Source organism: Carlito syrichta, unplaced genomic scaffold (genome assembly GCF_000164805.1).
Source record: "Carlito syrichta isolate Samal-C Ts95f unplaced genomic scaffold, Tarsius_syrichta-2.0.1 Scaffold305654, whole genome shotgun sequence".
Classification (NCBI taxonomy): domain Eukaryota; kingdom Metazoa; phylum Chordata; class Mammalia; order Primates; family Tarsiidae; genus Carlito; species Carlito syrichta.
In genome coordinates, this window is record NW_007249750.1 from 63627 (window position 1) to 79720 (window position 16094).

The following is a 16094-nucleotide window of genomic DNA, read 5'->3' on the forward strand; positions in this document are numbered from 1 at the left end:
TAACAAATCAAAAAAATTAGCCGGGTGTGGTAGCACACGCCTGTAGTTCCAGCTACTTGGAAGGCTGAGGCGGAAGGATCGCCGGAGCCCAGCAGGTCGAGGCTGCAGTGGCTGGAAGCAGCCACTGCACTCCAGTCTGGGCGACAGAGTGAGACTCCAACTCAAAAAAAAAAAAGAAAGCTTCTCCGCACTTCCTTCTCTTGTGTTCTACTTTGGTTTGTTTAGCATCAGTTGCAACATTATCTAGGGCCAAGAGTGAGAGAGAAAAGGGAAAGAAGCAACATTATTGAATATCAGCTTCCAGTAGTGCCAGGTTAGATCATTCAGACAAACTACTACAAATTACTACTGAGGACAATTGGAAAAGCTGGAAAAATATAAGCATGTCTGTTTGAAGGCACTAGAGACCTAACAAAGGAAAGAATTCCTAGGCCAGGATCTGGAAAGAGATGGAAATCTAGAATGGTGGGCCCAGCATTTGGTATAGCTTCTGTCCTGGGGGATAGTTCCCATGCCAGAAGAAGAGAAGGAGAGACTGAGCAGTGTTTCAGGTAGACCCATGAGATTAAAAAGGCAAAAACTGGAGTCCATGGCCTCAAGAGTGGGAACCTTTATAAGCCCCTGGATTGGGGCCCTGAAGGTTTTTCACCCTAGGAGTAAGGGGAACCAGAAGTAAATTACTCTCACAGGTATTGAAGTGTTGATGAACTCTTAGTCATCTGGGTGACTAAGAAATATCTCAATCCCTGGAATTAGATTAAGGTGATTCCAAATACCTAGTGCCCCCAAGCACCTGGCAGAAGCAAAAAAAAAAAATGTGTCTCCAGGATAACAGTATCATCTTAAGCCTCAAATTATATAAATATACATATAAATATAATGTTTAACCCAAAATGAAGGTAAGTAGGCACACAAAGAGAAAAAAAAAAAAACATGAAAAAGAACTAGCAAGAACAACCGATCATAGAAATCAGCTCACAGGGTTCCAACTTTTGGAATTCTCAGCAATGAACTATACAACTAAAACTATTCTTTGTACACTGAATAAGATAAAAAGACAAGCTTTCACATTTCAGCAAAGACCTAGAACCTGTATAAAAAGTGGCAAATACTTGAAAATGAACCAACTGGAATTCCCAGACTAAAAAATATAGTAGTTAGTATTAAGTTACTTATGATGGTTACGGCAGTTTTAATTCTGGATAAAGATGGAGTAAATACACCCTATCCTATATCTCAATTAAACATTTAGGCAAAATGTGTGATACAGTTATTTGACAACTGTAGATAGTAGCTGATTGGAGAAGACCAGAACTCAAAGTACCACTGAACCAACAGTGTTTACCCTTTTTTTTTTTTTTTTTTCCTTCTTCTCATATTTCCTGGCCTGGTCTTAATGCAATCTGAAACCCAGAAATTAGCATCAACATGGATAGAGAGAACTCCAGAGGAAGCCCTCTAGATCAGGCTTGAGGAATGGGAAGACTGTTTCTTGGTAGTGACAGTGGTAGCAGCAGAAACCACAGGTGCCTAAAACTTTGAGGGAAGAAAATCTTTTCCTCCATTCAGAGGATCTGTGGTCCTAGGAGTGAGATAAACCCCGTTGCATTTTTTTTTTTTCTTCCCTACTGGGTCTCTTCTTTGGTCCACGGTCCTTGTATATGAAAGGGTGGCAGAGAGGGGTAAATGAAATCCTAACTATCTGGCCAGAGGACTGAAAAAGGGAGCCCTAAGAACCCAGAAAAATCCCTGGGAGATCATGGAGAACAAAACCTTAGGAAAATGACCTCTGAGAGTCATTAATGACCTCTGGGTTTATAAACTCTTTATAAGTTTCTGGGCTCATTCTCGATCTGTTCCTGCAGTGATCTGATTTCAAACAGTGTATCAAAAACTTTGAGAATGGAACAGACCCTTATCCAACTTCCAGACTGGCCACTGGGTGGCACACACCAAGAGCAGAACCAAATAGCACTGGAAAGGCTTTGAGATGGATCTGACATAGAAACTGCAACCTCAGAGAACTAGGTAGACTGCCTGCTAAGACAAAAATGTTAACATTCATAGGATTCAAACAAGAACCAGTGTCTCACAATATTCAAAATGTTCAAGATACAAGGTACAAAATTACTTGGCATAGGAGAAATCAAGAAAATCCCAACTTACATGAGACAGTCACAGAATGCCAATGCCAAAAAGACATAGATGTTAGAATTGTCTGACTTTAAAGCAGCTGCCATAAAAATGTGACAGGTAATGACGAAAACTCTGGAAATGAATAGAAAGGTAGAAGGTGAAAATATATCAGATTTTGGATGCTGCTAAATCAGTTCCTTGAGGAAAATTTATAGCATTAAATGTTTATATTAGAAAAGAAGAATGATCTCAAATCAATAACCTAAAATCTCACCTTAGGAAACTAGAAAAGAAAGAACAAGATAAACCCAAAGCAAACAAAAAGAAGATAAAGAAAATTTTTTTAAAAATTGAAAACAAGACAACTATGGAAGGCCAGGCTCGGTGGCTCAGCCTGTAATCCCAGCACTTTGGGAGGCCGAGGTGAGTGGATTGCCTGAGCCCGCGGGTTTGATACCCGCCTGGGCAACTTGACGAGACCTCATCTCTACAATAAATCAAAAATTAGCCGGGCGTGGTAGTGCGCGCCTGTAGTTCCAGCTACTTGGAAGGATGAGGCAGAAGGATCGCCGGAGTCCAGCAGGTCGAGGCTGCGGTGGCCGGGAGCAGCCATTGCACTCCAGTCTGGGTGACAGAGTGAGACCCCAACTCAAAAAAAAAAAGAAAACTATGGAAAGTAAGCCCAAAACTGCTTAGTTGAAAAGATCAATAGCATCGGTAAACCTCTAGCAAGACTCACATGAAAAAAAAAAGGAAGAGAAGACACAAAATACCAGTGTTAAGATGAAAGAGGGGATATCACTACAGACCCCATGAGGATTAACAAGGTAATAAAGGACTACTATGGAAAACTATATATAAATTCAACAATTTAGATGAAATAGACCCATTTTATAAAACCACAAACTACCAAAATTCATGTAAAAATGAAATAGGTTTCATTCCTGATAGGGGAAATGAAAAAAAATTAAATAATTTGAATAATTGTATAACTGTTATAGTAATTGAATCTATAGCTAAAAATCTTCCAAAAAAAGAAATCCTCAGGGCAAGATGATTTCACTGAGGAATTCTATGAAACCTTTAAAGATGATGAGGCCTCAGGATCAGCCCTGGGTCTGAGCAGTGGCATAATCATAGCTCACTGCAGCCTTGAACCCCTGGGCTCAAGTGATCCTCCTGCCTCAGCCTCTCAAGTAGCTAGGACTATAGACATGTGCCATTTTAAAAAAATTTCTTTGTTTTAAAAAAATTTTTCAGAGACAGGATCTTGCTATGTTGCCTATGCTGGTCTCAAACTCCTGGGCTCAAGTAGACTTCCCGCCTCAGCCTCCCAAAGTTCTGGGATTACAGGCGTGAACCACTATACTTGGCCATAGACTACATCCTCAATGTCTGAGAATTTGGGGAGCAAGAAAGAAAGATAGGATGGCAAATTCAACCTGCTAATGTTCTTTGTAGTGAAAGAGCTTACACAGAACCAGCTAGGTTCACTCTATTCATGCAATTTTTATGTTTAAGAAATGCATAACATTCCTTCTCATATCCTTACACAGTTCCAGATGGAGATGTACACACATGTGCACACCGTAACGTTTAGCAGGGTTAGTCCTCATATAAATGTACAGAAAAGATTCAGTCATTCACCATATACTTATTGATCTCTAACTTCTGAGCCTGTGCTGGGCCCTCTTCAGAGGGGAAGAGTTCGCAGATTAGCAGGTGACACACATGTGAAACAACTCCCGCTACGGGGACATAGGGTCGGGAGGCACTAACATTTTGTGGGGCATAGGAGAGAATTTAGAAAGTCTTTAAAGAAAAGAAGAAATTGAGTGAGGACTTTAAAGATGAGAAGGAGTACTGCAGGTGGGCAAGAAGGGTGAGAATGTCTAGCAGATATAAAAACACACAAAGTAGTTATAATAGCACAATTTGGTTAGTGTTGGGGTGAAGTGATCCAAGGGATGGACCTGGAGGGATGGGTCTTGGGTCCTTGCTGAAGCATGGGCTGCACTTATCATCCAGGGTTTATGAGGAAGGACCCCTAAACAACCTAAATTTATTCCTAAAAAATTGTGTATTTATTCTTACATGTTTAATTTTCTGTCACCTTCAAAGTACTCTCCTTGTGATGCAATGCACCTATCAAGATGCTTTTTCCACTGCTCGAAACAGATTTGAACTTGTCAGTTTTGATGCCTCTTAGTGCTTCTGCTGTTTTTTGTTTCACCTCTTCCACATCAGCAAAACGTTTCCCTTTGAGGACTTTTTTTATTTAGCAAGTTGTTCAGGGCAAGATCAGGTGAATAGGGAGGGTAGGGCATGGGGGTAATGCCGTTTTGGGTCAAAAACTGCTGAACATTCAGCGCAGTGTGGACCGGCTGGTTGTGTAAGTCCCATCATGAACTGGGCAAATGCATTGAAAGAATCTCCAGAAAAAAATTCACTGAAGATGAACACAGCCTCTCACAAAAATGCTAGCTGGTACACTGATGCCAATGGGATCCTAGAACACTTACATAGTGGGGGAAGCCCATACCACAAGGGGCCTGCCCTCAAAAAAATACTTCTGTTTTTTTTGGGCCCCCTCTCATATTTCCTCTATTTATTTTCATTCTTAATTGTATTTTTGTTGAATATGTGTCACATGCACATGGTGTAAAATTCAAAAAGCACAGAAAGTATATAGAGAAGACTAAGATTCTCTTCTTCCTTCCCCCCATCATTCAATTCCTCTTTCTGAAGTCAGTTGCTAAAGCTGATTTCTTGGGCATCCCTCCAGAGCTATTTTTTTTACAGTTACAAACATGTGTGTGTGCCTTTATGTTTTTCACACAAGTCTGCATTTTATGCCTTCTGTCTTCACCTTGCTTTTTTATTTGGATACTTATTTTATTTATTTGGAATATGGTTGTGCCATAATTGATTGGATCAGTCTTGTATAGGTGGAATTTAGGTCGTTTCTAGTATTTCACTATTATACATTATGTTGCAATGAATATTCTTTCATATAAGTCCATCTGCACATGAAAGTATTCCTTCTTGTAGGATAAAATTCCTAGTAATGGAATTGTTGGGTCAAAGAGTAGAAGTATTTTCAGTTTTAATAGATAATGTGAAATTGCTGTCTATAGAGGCTGTGTCGATGCGTGTTGCCCCGGCCCACACAGTACATCGGTCCCCCCCTTATCTGCAAGGGATTCTTTCCCAGACCCCCAGTGGATGCCTGAAGCTGCAAATAATACTAAACCCTAGATATACTGTGTTTTTTCTTGTACATGCATACCTGTGATAAAGTTTAACTTGTAAATTAGGCACAGCAAGAGATGAAAAACAATGACTAATAATAAATTAGAACAATTGTAATAATATGCCAGCATCACTACTCTTGCACTTTGGGGTGTTATGAAGTAAAATAGGGTTACTTGAACACAAGTACTGCAATACCATGACAGCTGACCTGATAACCGAAGTGGCTACTGTGGATAAGGGGCAAGTAGTGTGAACAGTGTGCATACACTGGACAAGGGAATGATTCATGTTTCATGTGGGATGGCATGAGGTTTCAACATGCTGCTCAGAACAGCACAAAGTTTAAAATGTATCGGTAGTGCATTTCCGGAATTTTCCATTTAATGTTTTCAGACTGAAGTTGACCACCGTTAACTGAAACCATGGAAAGCAAAACCATGAATAAAGACTACTATCTTATTGAACTTGTTGCTCTTTGAGGCTATGGCTTTTAGGCTTTATCTTGTAAGTAATGGTAAGCCATTGAGAGGTTTTTAAGCAGGGAAGTGTTACAATCAGATTTGTATTTCAGAGAGATCACTTGGGCTGCAGTGAGGATAAGAGTTGAGCAGAGGCAAAGACTAGAGTCATGGATACCAATTAGGAGGCTTTCCTGGAGTCCAGGCAAGATAGAATTGTTGGCGGCTTGGATTAGGTATTTGGCAGTGGAGAAAAAAATGAAACGGATCTTGAGGTAATGAGAAAGTAGGTTTAATAGGAATGAGAAATTGATTCGGCTGGGGGAACGAGAGTTGCTTTAATCAAGAAGTTCCGGCCGGGAGCGGTGGTTTAAGCCTATAATCCCAGCACTTTGGGAGGCTGAGGTGAGAGGATTGCCTGAACTTGTCGGTTCGTGTCCAGCCTGAGTAACATGGTGAGACCTCCCTCCACAATAAATCAAAAAATTAGCTAGGCATGGTAGCACGTGCCTGCAGTTCCAGCTACTTGAAAGGCTGAGGCAGAAGGATTACCTGAGCCCAGCAGGTCAAGGCTGCGGTGGCCAGGAGTATGCCACTGTACTTCAACAGAGTGAGACTCTAACTCAAAAAAAAAAAAAAAGTTCTGTATTCATGAGTCTTGTGAACAGCAACAGGCTTGTGTGCAAAGTCAGCACTTTCTTTGTAAATTTATAGATCTTATATCTATATAATATTTTCTAATCCTAGGATATCAGAAGTTAAAAGAAGTTTCTAATATATTACTAATTGCTGTTTGTTGGCTCTAAGGCATTTTTGTCTGTTAATATCTGGTTGTCAAAGAAGTTGGAATAACATTTTTTTTTTTGAGTTGGAGTTTCACTCTGTCGCCAGGCGCCAGGCTGGAGTGCGGTGGCATGCTCACAGCCACTCCAGTGTTGACCTGCTGGGTTCAGGTGATCCTTCCGCCTCAACCTTCCATGTAGCTGGAACTACAGGCGTGCACTACCACATCTGGCTAATTTTTTTATTTATTGCAGAGATAAGGACTCGCCAAGTTGCCCAGGCAGGTCTCGAACCCGCAGGCTCAGGCAATCCACTCACCTCAGCCTCCCAAAGCACGGGATTACAGGCTGAGCCACCGAGCCCGGCAGATCTGGCTAATATTTTGGTTTATTGTAGAGATAAGTTCTCACCAAGTTGCCCAGGCTGGTCTTGAACCTGTGGGCTCAGGCAATCCCCTCTCCTCAGCCTCCCAAAGTGCAGGGATTATAGGTTTGAGTCATCGCTCTCCACATGGAATAACATTTTTATTAAAATTCTTCAGTTAATCTGTAATCTAGCTGCTTGAGAAGCTGATGCGGGAGGATTTTTTATGATGAGCAATGATAAACTGTTTTCACTTCCTCCCCATCTTTTTCCCATTCATCTTCTGTCTCATATTTGCCTAAAGTTTTTTTTTTTTGTGGGTTTTTTTTAGTTGAAGTCTCACTCTGTCTCCCAGGTTGGAGTGCAGTGGCATGATCATAGCTAACTGCAGCTCAAGTTCCTGGGCTCAAGCAGCAATCCTTCCACCTCAGCCTCCCAAGTAGCTGGGACTACAGGTGTGCACCACCATGCCTGGCTAATGTTTTTATTTTTTGTAGAGATGAGGTCTCACTATGTTGCCCAGGCCGGTCTTAAACTCCTGGACTCCAGCAATTCTCCTGCGTTGACCTCCCAAAGTGCTGGGATTACAGATGTGAGCCACTGTGTCCAGCCCTAAAGCTTTATTTCTATGTTACTATCTTTGTGTAGTTAAATATCCTGTATTTCTTGGTTTTTCAGCTTTGAGTGATAGCTTTCATTCTCAGAAGGTAAACAAGGAATTCACTCCCTTGTCATTTTCTTTTCCTTCCACCTTTGTGCTAGCTACATTGTTTCTATATCATCAGGGCATATAGCACTGACATTCTGAGTTGCCATTCTAAACCCCATTTGGCTTTAGTCTTGTTTCTACAGTTATATGTTAATATAGGTAAAATATATTTAGTGCTTACCACCCATTCTTTTGCTGTGGTTTCCTCAATCATCTTTTGCTTGACTGAAGTTTGTTCTCTGGTAGTTTCTCCTCAAGTAGAGCTCATGGGAACAACATTCCTTAAGTACTTGTATGTTCAGAACCAATTTTCTTAGCTTAGCGATTTTCAAGGCATAGTTTTGCGGGTGTTTTCCGTGGTTTACCACCACCAGTCTATTCCACGCTCCTCTTCCTGTCTCGCTGGTCCTCTCCCCTGTGCCTTCTGCTTTATCTCCACCCCATCCTCCACGACCCTGCAGCTCTTGCGGTGTGGGGTTTCTGAATTTATCACCTCAGCATGAATCCTTTATCTACAGTAACTGTGTTTTTGCTGGCATATTTCGAGGCCTGGTGGACAGTTTCACTGTTCACCTGCTGAGCTGTTTCACTATTTATCCCCCGCCCCTGTGGCTTTTGTTCCTCCTCAGTTTCCCAGTGTCTGCCTTTGGCAGCCCTTATCCTTGTGCTTATTTATTTTTTGAGACTGTATGTTTTATTTGACTGCACAAAGGAGTTTGTTTTGCTCATTTTTTGTTTACTTTGTTGGTTTTGATGATATCCAGGAGGAAAAGAAGCAAATTACTGTCCTTTGATTACATTTAAATGGGTGAAAATACAGTATAACCACACAGAACATGGGATCTGGAGCCAGATATACCTGGCTTTGAATCTAGACTCTGCCACTTGTGTACTGCCTGATATTGGACAAATCATAGCCCTTCTTATCATTGTTCCTATCTCTAGGATATTTCACTTTTTGTGAGGAGAAAGTGTATAGAGACCTAGCGTAGTGTTTTATAAATGGATGTTCAAAGGGTAACATTACAGCATTTCATGGAATTTTTGGCATGAGTGCCTTTCATAATCACTTTAACCCTCTCTGGATGGCATCATGTTATCACCACTCACTCAGTGTTACTGGTGGTTGCTGTCATTGAAACCTTTATCAGAAAACCCTTTGACACTCTCCCACTTCACCCATAATTCCATCCAGGACAATGCTACAAGAGAAGGACAGATTGACTGCTTGAGGAGAGGACTCTCTCCTCCAAACGGCAGGGGTAAGGGCAGTGTAAACCTTGAGCAGGATCTTTCAGGAAAGGCAGGATTTCCTCAGGAAGAGGTGGGAAGGGCCAGAGCTGGGTCAGGATGTGCCTAGTCCAGATTCTGGGATCAGAGATTAGGGTGGGTGGGCACAAGGCTTCGGGATTTTGTCATGTCTTTACCTCCCAACCCCCAGCAGCCTGAGAAACCAGGCGGCAGGATTCCCATCAGAGCAGTTCTGGATGAGACTACAGGAGGCTGGGATGCCAGATCAGAAAGAACTCCTAACGCACATGCAGTTCCATCCTTGCTTGTGTCCATGTGTTCTCAGGTACCAGAGTCCCAGGCAACCATGGCTCCTTCCATGCCGGCCAGCAGCAGTTCTAATGTAACCTCCATTGGTCGTAGTGCCCCCAGAAGTCCAGGCACCGTGGAACCCATGGATATGGAAACCCAGGAGGATGGGAGAACAGTTGCTGACCAGAGAACTAGAGGAAAGACGAGTACGAAGGCAGAGGGGAAGATGCAGATGGATGGAGGGACCCGGGGAGACAGAACACAAACAGCCCAGAGGACACAGGCAGGTGGGGAGACACAGAGAGAGGTTGGAACACAAGAAAGTGAGAGGCCGCAGTCAGACAGGAGTTCCCAGAAGGACGTGCGGACACAGGGAAGGGCAGAGAAATGGGTAGGAAGGACACAGGCGGATGAGAAGATACAGGGAGACAGGAAGGCACAGGAAGACAGAAGCATACAGGACGGTAAGAGGACACAGGCACCTGGGAGCGTACCCACAGCCATGAAAAGCCAGTCGAAGCAGGAGTCTGCGGCCAGCCTCAGCCTACCATCCAGAGCCCCCAAACTCCCACCTTCAGAGGGTCTTAGGTCTTCTCCGATTATTGAATGTTTTGCACAGATCCCAGAAGTGTCTTGTGTCCCAGAAAAATCTGGCTTCGTGCTCAGATCTGAGGAGGCAGCAGTAGCAGACTCCAGGAACCATGAGGAGACTGTGCTGGGTCCCCTGTCGGGGAGCCTCATGCTCCCAGGGCAGCTGCTTCCCAAGGGGAGCTTGGAGCAGGTGGGAGGAGAGAGCAGTCAAGGGCCAAAGCCGTCAGGCCCAGCCCAGACCGAGCAGGAGGACAGCCTGCTCCAGTGCCCCAAGGGGGAGCAACCAGGGGAAGTGCTGAGTGTGGACCGGGGTGGCTATCTGCCAGCTGGCCTGAGCCAGGAGGTGCCCACTATGCCGTCTCTTTCTGGGACTGGCCTGACCAATAGCCCAAAGGAGGGGCTGCTCTGTACCTCTACTTCTCAACCTGTGGGCCCAGCTGCCTTCCTGCCCTCTGAGGACCAGACCTTGCTGAGTTCTGCCCCCACACTGCACCTGGGGTCAGGGACCCCCACCCAGAGTCACCCACCAGAAACCATGGCCACTGGCAGTGAGGGAGCCTGTGCCAAGGTACCAGACGTGGAGGGGAGGACCCCAGGTCCCCGGAGCTGTGACCCTGGCCTCATAGATTCCCTGAAGAACTACTTGCTTCTGCTGCTAAAGCTATCCAGCACGGACACCAGTGGAGCAGGAGTCGAGTCCCAAGTGGGGGCTGCCCCCGGAGGTCTGGCACCCTCATCCACTCTGGCTCCCACTGTGGAAGTGGCTGGCCTGAGTCCACGGACATCGAGGCGCATCCTGGAGCGTGTGGAGAACAACCATCTGGTGCAGAGCGCACAGAGCCTGTTGCTGAGCCCCTGCACCTCCCGCCGCCTCACTGGCCTCCTGGACCGTGAGGTGAAGGCTGGCCGCCAGGCCCTGGCTGCCACCCGGGGCTCCTGGGGCCCTGGCTCCAGTCCTCTCACTGTCCCCACCATTGTGGTAGGTGAGGAGGGCCCTGGGCTGACCTCAGAAAGATCCAGTGACGGTGAGGGAGAGGTTTCTCTTGAGGGGCCTGGCCTCCTGAGGGCCTCCCAGGAGAGCAGCATGAGTGGGTGGCTGGGGGAGGTGGGTGAGCAGGCAGCCCTTGGGCGGGAACCACTCTCAGCAGAGAGCAGAGCCCAGGAACCCTCCCAGGAAGAAGAGATACCAGGGGAGGCTCCCACAGGTCTCCCTGCAGCTACACCCGAGGAATTAGCTCTAGGGGCCCGGAGGAAGAGATTTCTCCCTAAGGTCAGGGCAGCAGGAGATGGAGAGATGACCAAGCCTGAAGAAAAGGAGAGCCCCACAGTTTCCCCCCGGGGCTCCAGGAAAAGCCTGGTGCCTGGGTCCCCTGGGACTCCAGGGAGGGAGAGACGCTCCCCTACGCAGGGCAGAAAGGCGGGCATGCTGGAGGTGCCACGAGCAGAGGAGGAGCTGGTAGCAGGAGACCTGGGCTCCAGCCCCAAGACCAGTGGTCTGGACACAGAGCTGGCCCTGGATGAAGGCAAACAGGAAACTCCAGCCAAGCCCAAGAATGCCAAAGACCTACTAAAAGGTGAGCAATGGGGAGGGATGAATGTGGTTTCACAGGGGAGGGCTGGCAAGATGCTGTAGAGGGCCCTTGCTGCTGCTGCTGCTGACAGCACCACCCTACAGGATGACACATCCCTGCTGGGGGTTTCCACAGGCCCTTCGTTTTTTTGGTGGTTGTTTTTTTTCAAAGAAAGAAAAGTTTATTTAAAAGTAAATTAGAGAGAAAAGGAGAAGGAAGAGAGAAGATTCACCTCCCCAAGGTGGGGGAGGGGACCAAAGCCAGGAAGCATGACGACAGCCATAGCTCAAAGAGCACATGGCCACACCAGAGTCTAGCAAGGCAATGACCCTTCACAGGCCCTTTGTAAAGGTCTTCTTATTTTATAGGCTTTGGAATCTGGGGGGCCTAGTTCTTGTCTTGGCTCTACCACACCATAAAATGGGGATAACAGTACCTCCTTTGCAACATTGTGAGGGGTAAATGGAATGGACCAAATCGAGTGCTTAGCACAAGGCCTGGCTTCCATAGCATCCCAGCTCAGTCGTCATCATCACCATAATCCCCTCTTTACAGACCTGTCCCAGTTACAGAGTGGTGGAGACAGTACTCACATGCAGGTTTCTAGAGTTAGGGGTCTACAGTGCAAACTGCAGTTCTTCTCTTACCTGCTGTCTGTGTCCTCAGCTGTGGGTCCTCCTAGCCTGGGGCCAGGATGGAGTACTGGTTTCTTTCTAGCTGAGAGGTATGCCTTGCTGGGGGGGTGCGGGATGGGGATGGGTGTGTCAGGGCATAAGCCTGAGCAGCAGGTGTGAGGCAGCTTGGGGCTATGTAGTGGTGGCTTTGTGTAGAGACTTGAGTCTGTTTTCTCTCAGCCTCTCCCACCAAGGACACCCAGGTATGCAGGGGTATGGCCAGAGAGGGCACAAAATGGAGGGGAAGTGGTTTCCCCTCTCTTATCTGGGCCCTCCTCTCAGCCCCACAGGTGATCCGGAAGATTCGAGTGGAGCAGTTTCCCGATGCCTCGGGTAGCCTGAAGCTCTGGTGCCAGTTTTTCAACATTCTTAGTGACTCAGTCTTGACGTGGGCCAAGGATCAGCGCCCAGTGGGCGAGGTGGGCAGGAGGTAAGCCTACTGGGCACCAGCACCTGACCTGGATCCCTGATTACAATAACATTGGGCATTGTCCTAGCACTTTGAATCTGTCATTTCATTAATCCACACGATAATCCTATGAGGGAGATTCTATTATTCCCACAGTAGAGATGAGAAAATTGAGGTTCAGGGGTTCTTGAAGCCTCTTGCCCAAAGTCACACAGCTAGTTAGTGTTGGGACTGTAAACCACACCTGTGTGATCCCAGGATAAGCTCTTGACTGTGGAATCCCGCCACCTCCCCAGAGCTCTCAGAGCCTGAGTTCACAGCAGCCTCTGAGAGTGGGGTCTGAAGGGTCTCCACTCTGCAGCGCAGGGGATGAGGGGCCAGCGGCCTTGGCCATCGTGCAGGCATCCCCTGTAGACTGCGGCGTGTATCGATGTACCATCCACAACGAGCACGGCTCGGCCTCCACTGACTTCTGCCTCAGCCCCGAGGGTGAGTGTACCCTGCTGCCTGGGTTTCTACCTGGCCTGGCTCTTGAGGGGTGGGCAGAGAAGTCACTGTCTCTGGGCAGACCAGCCTGAAGGCAGCTGCTTTCTTTTCTTTTTCCCCACCTAGTGTTGTCAGGATTCATCTCCAGAGAAGAAGGTGAAGGTACAGTGCCCCTGGGGAGGAGAGGTGGGTCTTCATCCCTGTTCTTGCCGTCCACAGAGGCACCTTCCTTAAGGGCTTGGAATCTGGTCCCCTTTGCCTCCTAGCTGTCCCATATGTGCTGGTTTATTGGAATCAGAAACCACACATTGCTTCTGGCTGATACATCTCCCGAGTCTTTCTGAATATATAACCGTTCCTCTTACTTCATTTGTTTTCTCTCATATCCATTTATTTGTTGAAGTCACTTGATGTGTAGAATTTCTTACATTCTGGGTCTTGTCCTCATTTAACATGTTCTTCCATACATGTGCTTCTTCTGAGTTAGTAATCAGATTGAGAGGTATAGTCAGACTCATGTGTCTTTTTTTTTTTTTTGGCACGAATAATTCCCCAATGTGCTGTGTATATATCCTTTTGCATCCTATCCAGAGGCACATCATGTCTGATAGTTTCACTTTTAGTAACATTAAGATTGGTCATTGGGTTCATTCAGGTGGTATCTGTGTGATCCATCCCTTTTTAAAGTTAAAAACAAACAAACAAACCTGAAACAACCCCATTGTTGTCTAGTGGGTTTATCATTGATTATTGTCCAAATCCATTATTTCCCTAGGAGCTGCACATAGAGATATTTTAATTCTATAATTAAAGAAGAAGAAGTGATTATTTGGTTACCCTGATACATATAGGTCCAACAGAAAATGAGGGATAAATACTTGCTCTTTTCTCTTTACTTGCCAGATTTCAGAATAATGAGTTCTAGCATCCTCCAAAGGTGACCAATGAGGTTTGCTTTTTGAAGGGAAATATTTTTTCCAGTTACCGTCATGAATACATGGATTTTTAACAAATATAATATGTTCAATACATTGCAGTAATTATTTTTTGTTGCTAAGATTGTTTCATTTTTTGGCCAAAAGGAACCCCCTTTGATAGCTTCCTTGCTTTTTGGTCCTACAAGAGTTTCCGGCCCATACTGTACACTTTCTGCCTAAACCTAGAATCAAGCGTTTCTATAGGGACCTCTGTTTCCCTTTAGTGAGAAATGATATTTGACCATCACAATTTGAGCACTAGCAGTGCTCACTGCTAATGGACTGGTCCTGCAGACTTTTTCAGCCAAAAATGTTGGTGGAGATGAAGTCATTTATTCATTTGATCAAAACACCTACTTCTAAAACACAGTAATTCCGGTATTCCGTATTGATTGCTATGGCCACAGAAAACCCCTGCCTGCCACAGACATTTGCTGAGCACTTACTGTATGACAGGCACATGAGTACTGTTAGATGACAGGGGCTGAATCGAATACGGTGTCTGCCCTGAGGAACTCCCAGCCTGGTGGGGGCCTCCCAGTGTACACCCAAAAAGCAGCCATGGACAGCAAGTGAGCACAGCAGGCTGGCAGGGTGGCCCTTTCCTTTCCCATAGACCCCCACATTGGTCAGTAGGAGTGTCTAGGTTTCCACATGTCTCCTGTTCCCCTCCAGTTGGAGAAGAGATCGAGATGACCCCCATGGTGTTTGCTAAGGGTCTGGCTGACTCTGGCTGCTGGGGGGACAAGCTCTTTGGGCGACTGGTAAGCGAGGAGCTCCGAGGGGGTAGACATGGGTGTGGCCTTCGGAAGGCCTCCCAGGCCAAGGTCATCTACGGACTAGAACCCATCTTTGAGTCGGGCCGCACGTGCGTCATCAAGGTGTCCAGCCTGCTTGTTTTTGGGCCCAGCAGTGAGACTTCTCTCCTGGGCAGAAACTACGATGTCACCATCCAGGTACTGTTTTCCCAACCTCGTGTACCATCCCTTTACTGTCTCACCTGCTCCCCTTTCCCAGCCTGGGTCCTGTTGTGAAGCCCAGTACAGAAGCAGAAGCCATCTCAGTCTCAACCTTATGAGGCTCCTAGGATGGACCTTGGGGAGAGCCTTAGATACTCGGCCTCAGAGGACCTGAGAGTTTCCAAAGCCTTTGGGTCATAGTTTCCAAACTGTATTTTTGCAGCAGAAATCTTTCCCCCTTCCTCAAACATGGAAGCCTTACTTATATGTGGGAATGATGTGGGTGGGGTGGGTAGTCTTCCCTGATCTCCACAGAAGAGCCTAGCGTTAGGGATCCAGGAAACACAGGGCAGAAATGACTTTGAAAACCTTGGTTTGAGATGACATCCAAAGCCCCTTGTTATAGAAAAGAGAAAAATGAAGTATGAAGTAGTAAAGAGGAAGGAGGGAGCCCCGCCCCGCCCCCCCCCCAGGGCTGGGATCCCCCTTGCAGGCCTCTAACCAGCAGCCCACCCACTTAGAGCTAGGTCAACAGGGAGCTGGGAGCCTCTTCACTGATCAGATTTGGCTCCTCTAACCCACAGGGGTGCAAGATCCAGAACATGAGTCGGGAGTACTGCAAAATCTTTGCAGCTGAAGCCCGGGCCGTGCCTGGCTTTGGAGAGGTGCCCGAGTAAGTACACAGGGAGGTGAACACGCAGTGTGCAGAACTGTCACCTTGAACTCCTGCAAAGACAGCGATTTCACAGCCTCCTGGGGCATCCTGAGTCATAGCTCACAGCTAACCCGTGTCCCACAGAATCTAAAAATATAGACCCCAAGATTCACTCCCCATTTGGGAAAAGTCTCTGCTCTAGTCTTGAGTCTCCTCCCACCCATCTGATTCCCTACTCTTTACCCCAGATTTTGCTGATTGCAGATGTTTGGGCACAGCCAATTCTGGGTCTCTGTGGAGGGATGGGGTGGGCAAAGCTGGACGAACTGGTCAGACTCTTCATGGCAAGGCAGGCAGGGCAGTGTGAATTTTTGTAGGAGTGAGCTATAAATGGTAACTGTTTCCATTTGAGACTGGAACTCTGACTCTTGTATATCTGAGTCTCATTGGTAGTGAGCTACAATCTGGTTGGATCCTCTCCAAAAGTGTTCTTTCTTTTTTTTTTTTTTTTTTTTTTTTTTTTTTT

The 16094-nt window shown here is 46.2% G+C and overlaps 1 protein-coding gene across 1 annotated transcript in view; it reads left to right on the forward strand.

The window, feature by feature from the left end:
* Positions 1-16094, forward strand: part of ALPK3 (alpha kinase 3) — a 48055-nt gene that overhangs the window by 27929 nt on the left and 4032 nt on the right. Inside the window, exons 6-11 of the mRNA XM_008062104.2 lie at positions 9281-11411; positions 12365-12512; positions 12853-12980; positions 13104-13139; positions 14630-14910; positions 15498-15586. Coding sequence (XP_008060295.1) covers positions 9281-11411; positions 12365-12512; positions 12853-12980; positions 13104-13139; positions 14630-14910; positions 15498-15586 — 2813 coding nt within the window. The remainder of the gene's footprint in view (positions 1-9280; positions 11412-12364; positions 12513-12852; positions 12981-13103; positions 13140-14629; positions 14911-15497; positions 15587-16094) is intronic.